Here is a 14,016-nt window from a genome sequence, read left to right on the forward strand (position 1 = left end):
CACATCACTCCCTCATACAAAACACACCAAAGCAGTAAATAAACAAACAAACAAGTGCACAAATAAATAAAATGAATGACTAAAAATGCTCATTACGTCTTTGGTTACTTAAGGCTATTGTTCCAAATACTGATAAATACGGGAACAAAAGAGTTCTTAAAAGCGTGTAGTGTATGTGAAAGCCAGATATATACATACATACTAAATCCAAGATACTAGAATGTATATCTGAAGCTCCTATTAGAGTTTTGAAAGCATCTCCAAAGAAGAGAAAAGGACAGGTAAACCACCCCACCCCCATCCCCCCCCCCATGGACACCTCATTGCGAGCTAGCAGTTCCTGTGGGCGAGGAACTGTTCCTATTAGCTTAAAAGGTTCAAAGGGATCTACAATGACATGATATGGAGCCTTACGATTCTTACTGTTCGTATACTTAGCTGACACCTGTAACTGAAACAGAGCATATTATTTTCTATAGAGATTCATTTTATATAATACCCATGTTGACAACAGGGACTTCCTGGGACTCCGACCAACATCCTTCAGGCTAAAAGCACAAGAAGACAACGCAGCATTGTGAGCTATATGCACAGCACTCAGAAGATGCTGGGCTCAGATGGTTGGTAAAGCTTTGTGAGAAACGTTCCAGAGGGGCTCAGCCAGGAACCACCCCCAAACTACACCCTACTGCAGCTCCTACATGGATGTTATTATCTAGACGTGTAGCGGAAGATTAAAAAAAAAAAAGAAAGAAGAAGATTAAAAAAAATTCTAAAGCGAGACTCAAAATAGTCAGCTCTGTCACTTCTACCCAACCGCCAACTACTCGCTGTCCCCAGCCACCTTCTGTTCTAAAGTAAACTCTATTCCTAGCCGGAGAGAGGTGATAATGAAAGCAGGGTAGAAAATAATGCAGAGAAAAACCAGTGCAAAAGCCTGGCAAAAAAGAAACAACTGCTGAGGGCAGAGATGCTAACACTTCAGGAGCATTGTTGGTGTTCATAAACTCACATCCGTTGACTTTTGTTAATGACCAATAATGAACGATCTCACTTGTTAGGAAAAACAAGCATGACAATCTGTATACAATGAAAGCTTCCATAGGGAACATTATTTAACTTTTTTTTGTGTTTAACAATGAAGGTAAATCACCTGGTATTGAGTAAATGACTGGGTATTAGGGAGAACTTCCCAGTGAACGGGTAAGAGTAAACCATTCGATACTCCCTCCACCTGTTTAGGCAAGTCTCTCCAGCAAACTGGCATAAAGAAAGTAACCATTTCAGCTGGGTGCCTTTCTCAAAATACAGTACATTAACAAAGCAGAACAACCACTGACAAACACATCTCTGTCTGCCCAAGGTCTGAAGCGCCCTGAAACATCTCGGAACCAGCCCGTTAGATTTATCCCACACGTCGAAAACCGAACTGAGAAGCTACGTAAACAGCCGGACCACCCGGTGTCACTTACAGAGGGGTACGCTTTTCTGAAGGACAATCTCTTTTTGAAGCTCATTTTCCCGTGGGCTTACAGACCGGCCGCTCCGTTCGTCTGCGTGCCTGAGTGACTTCCCTGTGAGATTGGGTGGCCGTGCCCGTACACGTCAGGCCCAAACCTGCCCGACAACGTCGCGATCCCCGCCAACGCATCACACACTAGCGCATGAATCCTGCCTCTCTCTCTCTTTCTCTCTCTCAGGCGGCCGGCTTTCACTGCTACCATGGGACGTCAGTGACACACGGTATTCTCCAGCAGAGCAGTAATCTATGTGGAATGACTTTTGGCTGACGAGTCAAAGGTCATTGAAATGTCTTAAAGCCATTCACACTGTCACACAATTGTCCCACGACACACGCTAGCAGCATGAATAAATCAATGGCAAATACTGTTCGCCGTTGGGCCCTTGAGCAAGGCCCTTAACCCCCAAATGCTCCAGGGACTGGCTGATCCTGCTTTCTCAATTAGACGTCACTATGGATAAAAACGCCTGCTAAGTAAATTAACTGTAATCCTTCCAGCTTCCATACCAGCTAGTTCTATGCAGAGGACCAGAGTCTATCCCAGAAGCTACAGGGCAGAGAACAACCCAAGGTAGGGCACCAGCTCGTCACAGGGCACAAAGATATCCCTATAGACAATTAGGTTACCATGTTTTTGGACTGTAGGGGGAAACCAGCAAACCCACAAGGGACCCCATAAGGACAAAGGGAGAAATTTATACTTTACACACATGGAGTCATGGGAGAGACTCGTACCCTAGTCCCAGAAGTGTGAGGCAACAGTCCTAAATACCATGCCAACCTCACATTGCAATTGTAACTGTTAATACACAATAAATAAAGTTGGGCGACGCATACAAGTATCATGAGATATAATAGGATGAGAAAACAACATATCAGCCCACAGTTAGCCTTAATGTCAGTCCCAATGCATCATGGGGGATTTTGCACTCTTCTGGAATGGACCATCTTGTGAACTTTATTTGATTCATCCCAAAAATCTTCTGTTGGGATCATGTTGCGCTGTCTGTGCTGGTCACTGTAATATTTGCACGTCGCTCGTCCTCTCCTGCAGCAAACTGCAACAAACCACGTTCCATTTCCAGGAGTCAGAAGATCACTTCCAGTGATGGAGAAAAGCTGAATTATGGGAAAAAAATTTACACCAACACTGTAGATGAAGACTAATACAAATCCTGTGCAAATATTTGCAAATCTTCTTTATAAGGGGTTGAGTCAGTGGCAGTGTAAATGTTTTTATTTAACTTTATCACCTTTGTGTTTTGTGTAAACCGCAGCAATTCAGAAAAAGAATTGCAAAACAAGTACAACTTTAAAGATCTAACTGTCTTCGTGCTGGTGTTCCTGTAATCAGATCGGACTAAACAAAAGGACCATTTTCGAACAATACCGGCTGCACGGATTTGTCATGAGCTGTTTGTGCCGCTCGTCAGAGATACCATTTAAGCCCGTCGCAAATATGAAATATTCCATTCAGATATAAACAAGCATTGTTGACAGCGAGACGATATTTTTATAGAACATCCATGCACGCACACACAGTTTCAACGATAAGCCCCCACATAAATCCCACACTCACACCCCAGGGTGGAATGTCAACTACAAGACTTGCGTCACTATTCCAGGCAGTTGTCACATGGACCCACTGAGGCACACCCCATCACATATAAAGAATTTTCTTATCCTAAATTGAATTATCAGTTCAATTGTCACATTGATGCCTAATACAGTAAACAGGATTCCCTACATTCTGTTACTAGATTTAGTCTAATCGCTTTGCTTTATTTTTGTCGTTTGTCATGGTACAACCAAGGTAGGCACTAAAATTAATGATCAGTGTCATTTGGGGCTTCCTAATTTAAGTTACAAACTGGAGACATAAGTATGAATCATCACCAGTCCTAGAAAAAAAATCCTGAAAGGCTAAACCACTGAAAATGATTTTTCAAAATACTATTCAGTTTTGTGAGTTATACAGATGTTTCCAGACTGTAAATACAAAAAAGACCAAGGGAGTAGGTTTGGTTTCAACCTTAGTAGGGGCCAAATCAGCCCCGAACTCCCGGTCCCTACCGTCCATACACAAACTGACACCCTTGAAAAAGATGCATATTACATGCATGATAAAATCAAAAGATTACAGTGCCAACCAGAAATGGTCACACACACATACACACAGACCTGTACTCATATGTATGCGGCGACCTTCCGTTCATTTATATGTGCATAACCCTAATCCCACCTTTGGCAACCCTAACCTCTACCCAGACCTAACCTTAACCTTAACCCCTACCCAGCCCTAACCTTAACCTTAACCCTTACCCAGCCCTAACCTTAACCTTAACCATAAGTAACCAAGCAAGCTGCGAGTCTTTTTACAGTTTTACTGTTTTTGCTGCATTTACAGATTTTCATGAAACTGAATTTCCCCATGTGGGGGCCAAAAAAATTAGTCCACACAAAGTCAAAATCATAGGTTTTTATCACATTGTGGGGACATTTGGTCCTCACAATGTAATATATACATGACCAATGACACACACACACACACACACACACACACACCATAGCCTTTCAGAAAATGCAACACATTCAACTGAGAGGAAACGGGAATCGACAGCTCTGTGGGTCTGGGGCCAAACGAGCTGGATGGAGCTCTGGGATTTGATCCCATACCCCTCCGAGGCAAAGACGATTCAAGTATAAATAAACAGTATATATAGAAATGTGAAATTAGAGTTAGTCATGGATCACAAGCTGCCCAAAGCTTTAAAAAAAATTAATAAGGCCCAGACAGTGACACAATTCACTGTGTCATATCAGATGTCACTGCAGCCTGTCAGGTTTTGTCAGCTCTGTCACAGTGACGAGATGAAAAAAGGCGCGGGCCATTCTGTGTCAGGCCGAGGTGCCTGGAGTCAGTGTGGAGACCCCGACTCCCCCTGTCCGTGGGACCAGCTGATTCAGCCCGCAGGAAACAGGTGTGAAGATGGACGAGCCAACGCACTGGACATTTCTCAAAATGTCAGGATCATACGCTCTTTAATACCCTGCCTCCTGCCAAGGGAGATCGTTTTCCATGAACTGCTCTCCCACGCATTTAAAACAGGACGCTGCAGCAGGACTACAAGCTGTGTGGCGTCTCTACCCTAATGCTGCCCTCTTCTGGTGGCTCCCAGAACAGCTCTGTGACTACAGGGGAAGCCCTTTATACACACCAGATTTATAGTGTTGGCAAAAAAATGAAAATGAAATGCACCTACCAAACTAAGCATTTTGTTTAGCATTTTTATAAGCATTTAAAGAAGCAAAATCCATGTCATCTCATAATATGGATATTTTAGAGAAATAGAATCCTTCGAGCTAGGATAAAGCTCGGATAAACCCTTTGAAAATCCATCGGGTAATGAGGCTCCACACTTCAGCTGAAGTTAATGACATATGTAAGAGCAAATCCGAACAGACACACCGGAACTCCTCCATTCAAACAAGGTGATGGAGGAACCAGACCAGCCGATGCGACGCACCTAAAAAGCAACGCAGGAACCACCTGTTCATTTACACCCTTCGTCAATCGATGCTGTGTGACGCAAGACCAAGACGCACGGACCTCGCGCGCAACACTAAAGTTAAACATTCTTAAGTGGAACTGAGTCAATGTGAGAGGTATCGATTGCGTGGAGGACTCCTGAGCCCCTGGAGTCGCTCCTTTCGGAGTCACGTTGAAGGCGGCCACCGGAGTGGTGACGAGGTGCCTGTACTCACTCCGCTGGAGCTGCCCAGACAGGTGTGCTCCATGAGCCTTTAACTCCCCATGGGAGTCATGCCACCAGCCAGCGATGTGTGGATGAAGAGCAGCCGGCCTCGAGATCTTGTGTGCGGCTACCCGTCCAAGCAGTGCATCTCTACTCTCCTCTGCTCTCTCTCTCTCTTTCTCTACTCTCACGCTCCTCTGCTCTCTCTCTCTCTTTCTGTCTCTCCTTATCCTCCTCTCTCTCACTCTCTCTCCCTCACTCTGTCCTACCTCCCTGCAGTTCCTCTGGTGCCCAGTGGGGGCATACTGCCACAATGCTCTCACTGTGTTACATGAGTGTGTCATTCAGGATTTCCCGGAGCTGCCCGAGTGTGCTGCGCGCCATCACTCCCTCGACTGCCCCGAGGTAAAGGGACTGCTTTGATCTGATAGAAATAAAGCGACATCCAAGGCATGGTGCTGACGGTGGCTTCCGAAAGACATTAAAACAAACATGGCCGTTAGACTCCATCGTTCAGCAGCTACTCTGATGCTGAAGGCGCACATGCACACGTCCAACACCACACCCACACACACTCTAACGGGGTGCATTCTGACTCACCCGGGACCCAGTCAGTGACGGATGTCCCCGCGATGAAGCCGCGGGAGAATGCCTTCCTGAGGACTAGCATGCAGAGCAACGAGAATCGTAATGAATTGCTTCATCTGAGCTTGCAACAACTGAAGATCGCACTCCTTGAAATGCTTGATCTGAAATGCTGGAATATGTGGAAATATAAGCTATATACAAGGTCCCATATACATTTCAGTCAATAATTCTTATAAATGAGTTATTAAAAAGAGGACATTTTGTTCTCCTCATTCCACCTGTTCCTTATATAATGAAAGCGTGTTGGACATTGCACTTTAAAAATGGCAGGAGGCAGCTCATTTGCTGAGGGATCTGTGCCCAGGTCTGGAATTCCTTGGCCAGCAGAGTAACCATAACAATGTTGGACCCTTAACCCCATCTTCTCCAGGGCTGCTGGATGCTGCCTGACCATATCCCCTCACTCCTAACTTTCTTCACTTGATACTACAAAAGTATCCGCTAAACATAAACATCCACAGCTGATATTCCGGTACAGGGTCACTCTCAGCCTGCGGCCCTTCGCAGGAAGCACGGGACAAATGATACCCTTGGATATGAAGCCAGACACATACTCACACAGAATGAGCAATCTGGAAATCCATGCAGACGACATGCAAACAGAGCAGGATTGGAACCTTCAACTACGGCGGAATGAAGCTACATTGTTGCCTGAACATTTGTACGCTTTTATTAAATGCAATTCACAATTGAAAGAAATGCACAACTGATAGTAATGTTAGACAATTCCTAGAGCAATTAGGATTAAAGGCCTCATTAAAGGGCCCAATGTTGAAATCATTCCATCATCCGTAGGATTCAAACTAAGAACCTTCTGATCATAAACAGGGAGTCCAACCCTACAGAGCCACGTCCCAAGGCACCGGTTTCTAACTACAGAGAGCATGCGCATTTATGTCAGTGACCGTAGGGGTCACATCTAAACCATCGTCAAGGTCAGAAGACCTCATGCTCCTACGGTACCAGCAGCACTCACGTCGACTTTGTGACGTGTTTTTCCTCACCCACTCCTACATCTACAGCTCAAAGTATGGGCAGGAGACCGCAAGCAGTTTCATCCTACACTGAGTTATGAAACGGCGCGGCTCAGCCGGCGAGGGCGTCGTCCGAAGCAGGCCTCTGAGCTCCCACGCCTTTCGGTGACAAGACTACCCAGCGATGCTGGAAATGGCCCCAGCCTCTCACCGAATCTGGGTAAATGAAACAGGAAAGCTGACAGGAAGGTAGAGCAGCCAAGCATCACCCCATGTTCATTACAAGGCTGGATCCTGGCACGATAACGAGCTCATCTCACTTTCCTGGGGTACTGAGGTACAGAAAAGGAGGCCGCCTCTGTTGTCTCTCCGTCACAGTCAACGATCCGGAGATTCCAAATCTGCCCTGACATCAGTCTCTGCATAAGCTGCGTCTGAGGCAATTTCATTTTGTTTATGTTTGCCGCCAAACGCCGAAGCGTTTTTAGATGTTATCTGAGCTGAGAAACATTTCCAGGATCGCAAAGAAGCTCTTTCACAAGCGCGTTTATTCAGCACAGACATTTGCATGCACATATGCACGCGCATTCCAACTATGCTGCTCCCAGCACTCGCTAAAAGTTTTCCGCATTTAATGCACCGAGTGTTCCGTTTAACAATTTTTTATAGAAATAATACATCCCTAAAAGGCAGCCGTGGCAGCTGAAACACGTAGGAACAAAAAATTCTGCAATTATCAGAAATCTCCAGATAATTACAAACTTCCTCCACTTGTCGCAGTTATGCAACAATAAATGCAGCGTGGACTCAACACAAAGACGCCAAACACACTGAAATTCAGCATAGAAATATGCAGCGCATGCAGACGTACACAATCAAACACAGTACGCACGGATTCAGAATGGATAAAATGCACACAGATAAACATAGATTCATAGTCGAGCAGAACGGCAGAGAAAAAGTCAGTTTTCTCAGTCATATCTTTCACTTTGCGCCCCATAAATCATAGTTCAGAACATGCTTAAAATGTACACTATGACCTCTTAGTGTGTGTTTACTTTTTTATTACCACGTTACAGTGAAAAGGCATAATAGGTCATAATAATCCCACTCTGTATTCAGCCCTGCTATTACAATGATGCCTAAATCTTGTGCTTTTGAGATAGAATAAAGGAATGACCGGTAATTGCCATGACAGCACACAGGTCCTGCCCTGTAATTTGCCTTGCCTCCCGCACAAAATTGTTTCCCTTCAAATGGTTGCGAGCTAAAAAGAGAGATCTGATACCTTCGCATTTGCACACGTTACGTAAGTCACTGTTTGGACACATTCGAGCCACACAAATGAAGTGCAAATGTGTTCATTAAAATCTTCCCACTGAAACTATTTCTTTAGGCAATTTGTAATCTTACAAGCACAGTCGGTGCCCTTTAAAAAAATACATGAATACCAATATCAGTGTTTTCCACTCTCTCTGAGGAACATTCTTTATGATTATAGAAAAACTGACCACCTACATTACCAAGAATTCATCAACTAATGATTAATATTGGTCGCTCTAATGTGTGCATTACCATATTTAAATATATTTTGCATCTAGGGTGTTGTATTTATCTATAATATCTTATATAATGTATTACACGTATTTATAAACTTAAAATATTTAAATATATTTTTAATCAGGTTATTAAATTTGTAGCATTCCTGTGGCTTCATCTGAAGATCTATAATAACTAAAATTGCAAAAACACTGCACCGTACTTCACTGCAAGTAAATATATTTTACAAAGTATATGCATCTTGGCTCCCTCAAGCCCTATTACATTTTATTATGTGTACACAATCTAGATGGAAAAACAGAATGTTGATTTTTTTTTTTGTACAAACGAGGGGGCATCTGCCAGATGTTTGCTACAAAAATCACACTCTCTCTAAAAGTGAGGATGCAATTTCAGGTTTGAGCTTTTACTGTAGAAATACATACACACACACACACACACACAAACTTGAGAAAACCTTGCTCATATACACAGGAAGGTAGGCAGGGTGTATGGATGGGGTTCGGGGGGGTGTGGGCATTTTTTTCTGACATGTCATGCTCCAGTCCTGTTAATCCAGTGATCCAACCGCAGACTTTTGCTCATATCTTTTCTTTTGTTCCTTTCGGACAACACACCGTATTCTCACTCTCCTCACGGTTGCTAGGATACCGGGGTAGACTGTGTTGGTGTGGGTGGCTTCTGGCTGGAATCCCAGCTACCTGATCCACATTATGCACACTATAGATCATGCACCACATATACGCTAAACAATGCACTGTACACTGCAATATACGCAGCATGCACTATGGCGTGCACTGCATGTTACACACTGCAAATTATACATTGCACTACATGCCACAATTTGCACAGCATATTACACACTGTAACGAGCACCTAATACATTGCAGGGTAAGCTGCATGATACTTACCACACACCAAATCATGCACATCACACTGCACATTACACATTATACTACGCTTTTCCCAACGCACTGCAATATGACACACATTGATGCTGCACTACACACTGTACATTATACACTATATTACACACTACACACTGCATAATAAACCAGTAGCCGACCCTGCATGCCTTAGGTAGTAGCTCTGCACACAGCCCAGCCCAGCGGCTCCCTGGCACTCCCAGTGCGTTAAACGTGTCATTACATCAGCACACCTGTCTGGCAGCAGGGCAGCTGTTCAGCCCAGTTTTTTCAAATTTTCATAATGAAAGCAAAGTGAGATGCCAACACTTACAATCTGGTTTAAGAACCATCCCCCCCCCCCCCCCCACACACACACACACACACACACACACACATATACACATAAACACGCGCGCACACACACACACACCAAAGCAATATGCCATACTCTGCGGATGAGCAACACATTTTAGGAAAGGATCCCAGCATAGTACACTGCTTCTCCATACTGCGTAACACATACAGCATATGCCATATGCCACGTGCTGTTTTGGGTGCATAACATCACCTGTGTTCAGGGATTTTTCCGGAGTATAAGAGTGGAATGTTGAACACTGTCTGAAAGAGATCAGTTTTGATCTGCGCAGTCTCTAAAAATGTTCCTGATGATAAATGAGTCATAATGTATATGACAGGAGATTCAGAACAAGTTAAGTCAGGTTATAGTTTTCTTCATTGGCAGTATGAATAATGAAAGCTTATAATTACCCAAAATAATTCTCTATAATTCTGCCAAGAATTAAGATTTAGAGACACTTTAGCTGTCAGTTCTGCAAAGGCAGTGGCATATAGCCAACAGGTGCTATCCATTTGCAGTCCACTCGGAAACAATAAAAAAAATCACTTAAAGGAACTTCTCTAGGTTGACCTTATTGTAAGCATCTAGGATCTACCCAGCCCCCTGCCCTGTACTACAGAACCAGGTTCATGGGAACCCTGCACTGGAAAAGTACTTAGATCGAAAACATGTATTCAGTATACAGTACTGTAGAAAAGTCTTAGGCAGTCACAGAAAATGTTGTTCAAATGATCTTCATGTGGGTATAAAACTGTGTCTGTTAACAGGTGCCAGCTTAGCCATTTCAAAACCTCTCCTAAAATCAGAAAAGTATTTGCAGCGACCGTGTAACACACCCACGTGTTTTTTACTCGCCCACAACCCACCCTGCTTGGTCAATCAATACCCCATTGAATTATTTAACAAATCAAATCGATTAACCGATAGAGCTAATGGAGAATCAATTCATACATAGAAAGGCTGAGGCGTCCCCAAAGAGAGGTTAGGGAACCAAAGTGGAGTTTATCTAGCCATTCAACAAGACATCAGCAGATGTTATAATGCTAAATTCTTAAAGAATATACAATTACTACTAAAATAAACAGCCTTGAGAATTTTCTTTGACCGCCTAAGACTTTTGCACAGTACTGCATGTTAATTGCGACATTTTCTGGATGATGGGGACACCTGCTGGCTACCTGCTTATCTTTAGCTGCCAGACAACACCATTCTGGATATATTGTTTTAACAGGGGGGTCTCTAGGGACATGTTTGGAGGGGCTTTAACCACCCCCCGAAAAAAAAATTCTTTGTCCCCACTAAACAAATGCACATTAATAATTTCAAATAGTGTCCAGTCATTCATTTTGATAGAAATCAGACCACACCCCCATAGTAAATGCTTACCCCCCCTTCCCATCACAAATCTCTATTGACACTCCTGTAGTTAAGCATGTAAATACCGGAAAGAATTAAGCCTTTTCTTAAGAGGGAAAAATACAAATTAAAAAATGCACCACAGAATACTGAATTATTAATTTTCATTATTAACTTTTAGAACTTCTCTAGCACACATATACTTCATTCCAGGCTTTTTGGAATCTCTTTCTTTTGGCCAGAAAGCAGCTTTGAGACTCATAAACACTGTTTGGTGCCGAATCAGCCAGCAACATTCCCAGTCCACAGGATTATATCAGTCTGCACTAGGTCTGCTATAAAAGACTTCGGAGGTCAAAAATGAGCCATGACCTTGATTAATAACTTGTCAAGGGGGTAGGGCTCCATTCATATGAAATAAAATCTCACCTTTCCAGGTAGGATACATGGATGAGAATCTTTCCCCTTGGAATGCAGAGCCTTTGGAGCTGGAACTAGCAGGAAAACACAGAAAACAGGGTGGAACTCCTTACTCAAGGTATAATTACCTGTAATTACGTTATGAATTATTATTAATTGCAAATAAACAGCCCATGTATTACTGCGTGCAGCTGAAATGAAATTATTTTGACATTTAAATTTCAGTCCAGTTGCCATTGTTCAGGATTATCTCATGCGTAGGATGTGAATGACGTTTGTTTCACTGAAACCAGAAACCCAGAGCATCTTGAAGTGTCTGCAGGATGTCACTACACTGCCCTCTCCTGGAGAAAGACATCACTCACCCTCATACTGGATTTATGGCACTGATGCAAAACGGGGCAACGGGAAGAATGTTTTCATTTATTTCGTGTGCACGAAGTTCTGAATGCCGCACACGATTTAGTTTATCGTGCCCACAAAATACTAAATTGAACTGACAAATGCCCTAACATGTGCTCTCAGTTTATTTCGAGCTCTGGAAGTAATTAAGCTGTGTTTAAGGTTTGGTGATTTGTGTTCTTGTCTAAAGAAAACGTGCCGGTGTTCTGACGAATTGAGCTACTTTGTCGAATTAGGCTACCGTAGTGCTAAACGATAGCCCTAACCCCCCAAAGAAAAACCTAAAACCCTAACCCTAATTCATAATAGAACTGCACATGCGCAAAGAGCCTCGATAGCACGTCTCGGTAGGTAACTCAATACGTCAGAACCCCGGCAAAGCCAGAAGTCGGAACGCAGTCTAGCCGTCCGTATGTACTTTGCAGTTGCGTGAATGCAGTCGACCCTCCTGCAGCGCGACTCTTCCCATGGAGGGGTCGGCTTAAGAAATGAAATGGGATTTTTTTTTTTGGAAGTTATGTTTTGTAAATAAGAAAGTGGTAACTAAATGACCAAAAAGCAGTCATGACCCGATCTCGGATATAGCAGCACGTAAAAGCATTAAAAAATATAGGAGAAAACATTTGGGACGAGACGTATTATGCATTATTATAAAGATATATACCCTGAGTTATGTAAATAAACTATATAGATAAAAGTACTGGGGCACCTGTACAGTCATAAAAGTGCAGGAACTCCTATCCTTCTAAATCCATAGGCATCAATATGGAGTTGGTCCCCTATTTGCAGATACAGTAAAATCCCGTTATAGTGGAGTCGTTTATAACGGAATATCGTCTATAACGGACGAGGTCCGCTGGTCCCGGCCGTGCGCCTTTAAGAACATGTAGAAAAAGTATCGGATGTAGCGGAATCGCATATAACGGAATTTCAAATCTCACGGACAAACAATTCAGTTCCCAGGGCCGCTTTTAGCTGTAGTTTTGTTCGCTATAACGGACATGCAGGCTCCGCCTACAAGGTGCCGGTGATATCCAGCGTAGTTCTGTTCGCTATAACGGACATGCAGGCTTTTCAAAAAAAGCGACTAGTGACAAATCTAGTGACTTTTTCTGGTGTTATTGATGACTTTTGGAGACTCTGACGTAAAACTACGTATCGTTATACTCTTCTCAGCGAGCAGCGTGTGCTGCAGCGGGCTCCTCTCCGGTCCCAAAGCGCTCATAGGCGGACAGTCCTCGCGCAGCAGCACCGCCCAGCTGCAGTCAGAGCAGGAGATGTTCTGCCTCCTCCTCGATGAGTCCACAGATATAAGTGGGGATTGTGATAAGGTACTTTAGTGACATCAAGCAGACAATTGTGTCATTTCTGGGGCGCGATGAGTTGGAGGGAGGACATGCTAGATCTATAGCCAGTGTTCATTTAAGTCAGCTCAGTTACTGAACCTAAACATGGAGAACCTTGACCAAAATGATGATGACCCACTCTCTCTGTGAGCCAGCACAGCCTGTGTGTATGTACTCAGCCAGAGTGTCTCTTTGGGGTCAGTTTTGTCAGTCCCAAGCCCGGATAAAGGAGGAGGCTTGGAATTGTGATAAGAAAACAAGAATCAACAGAAGAAAGTTCAAAATGTATTTAGAGTGTTTTAACCATTTTTTGTCTCTCCCACGACATTATTCCTCTCTCCTACAGCATCCATTACAATTACATACATATTGCACATTATGCAAACAAGGTGATGCCGTCATTTAGCAACTTCTAGGACAGCCAATAGCGACTCTCCTTGCTGAGGAGTTAGCAACAGTGCAGATTCATAGTCAGGATTATTAATAGTCACACATCTGGTTAGGTAAAGTTGGATTACTACATGTACAGTATAATAATCTATACCAGAAGTGTGTCTGCTGGGGTGTGGCACGAGTAAATGGTGTCCTTTAATTGCAACTCTGGATATAACGGACTGTTTTGCCTGGTCCCCTGAATTCCGTTATAACAGGATTTAACAGCCAAGGTTTTCCACAACATTTTGCAGTTCTTCCACACCAAACTCACCCAACCATGAACCAGAAAAGGGCCTTCCCCAAACCTTTCCAACAAACCTGGAAGCATGGAA

General features: G+C 43.5%; 1 protein-coding gene across 7 annotated transcripts in view; it reads right to left on the reverse strand.

The window, feature by feature from the left end:
- rgs12a (regulator of G protein signaling 12a) overlaps nucleotides 1-11,581 on the reverse strand; it is a 28,842-nt gene extending 17,261 nt beyond the window's left edge. The window contains exon 1 of one of the 7 annotated variants that reach the window (XM_048970321.1): nucleotides 11,511-11,581. Coding sequence is in view for 4 of the 7 variants with exons in the window: in XM_048970315.1 (XP_048826272.1) it covers nucleotides 1,473-1,517 (45 nt within the window). In the remaining 3 variants the exon portion in view is untranslated. Of the gene's footprint in view, nucleotides 1-1,472; nucleotides 1,932-5,287; nucleotides 5,622-11,510 lie in introns of those variants that run through there. The other 6 variants (XM_048970320.1, XM_048970316.1, XM_048970319.1 and 3 more) reach the window with 6 other exon arrangements.
- Between the last annotated feature and the right edge of the window lie 2,435 nt (nucleotides 11,582-14,016).

This window comes from Brienomyrus brachyistius, chromosome 12 (assembly GCF_023856365.1).
Source record: "Brienomyrus brachyistius isolate T26 chromosome 12, BBRACH_0.4, whole genome shotgun sequence".
NCBI lineage: Eukaryota > Metazoa > Chordata > Actinopteri > Osteoglossiformes > Mormyridae > Brienomyrus > Brienomyrus brachyistius.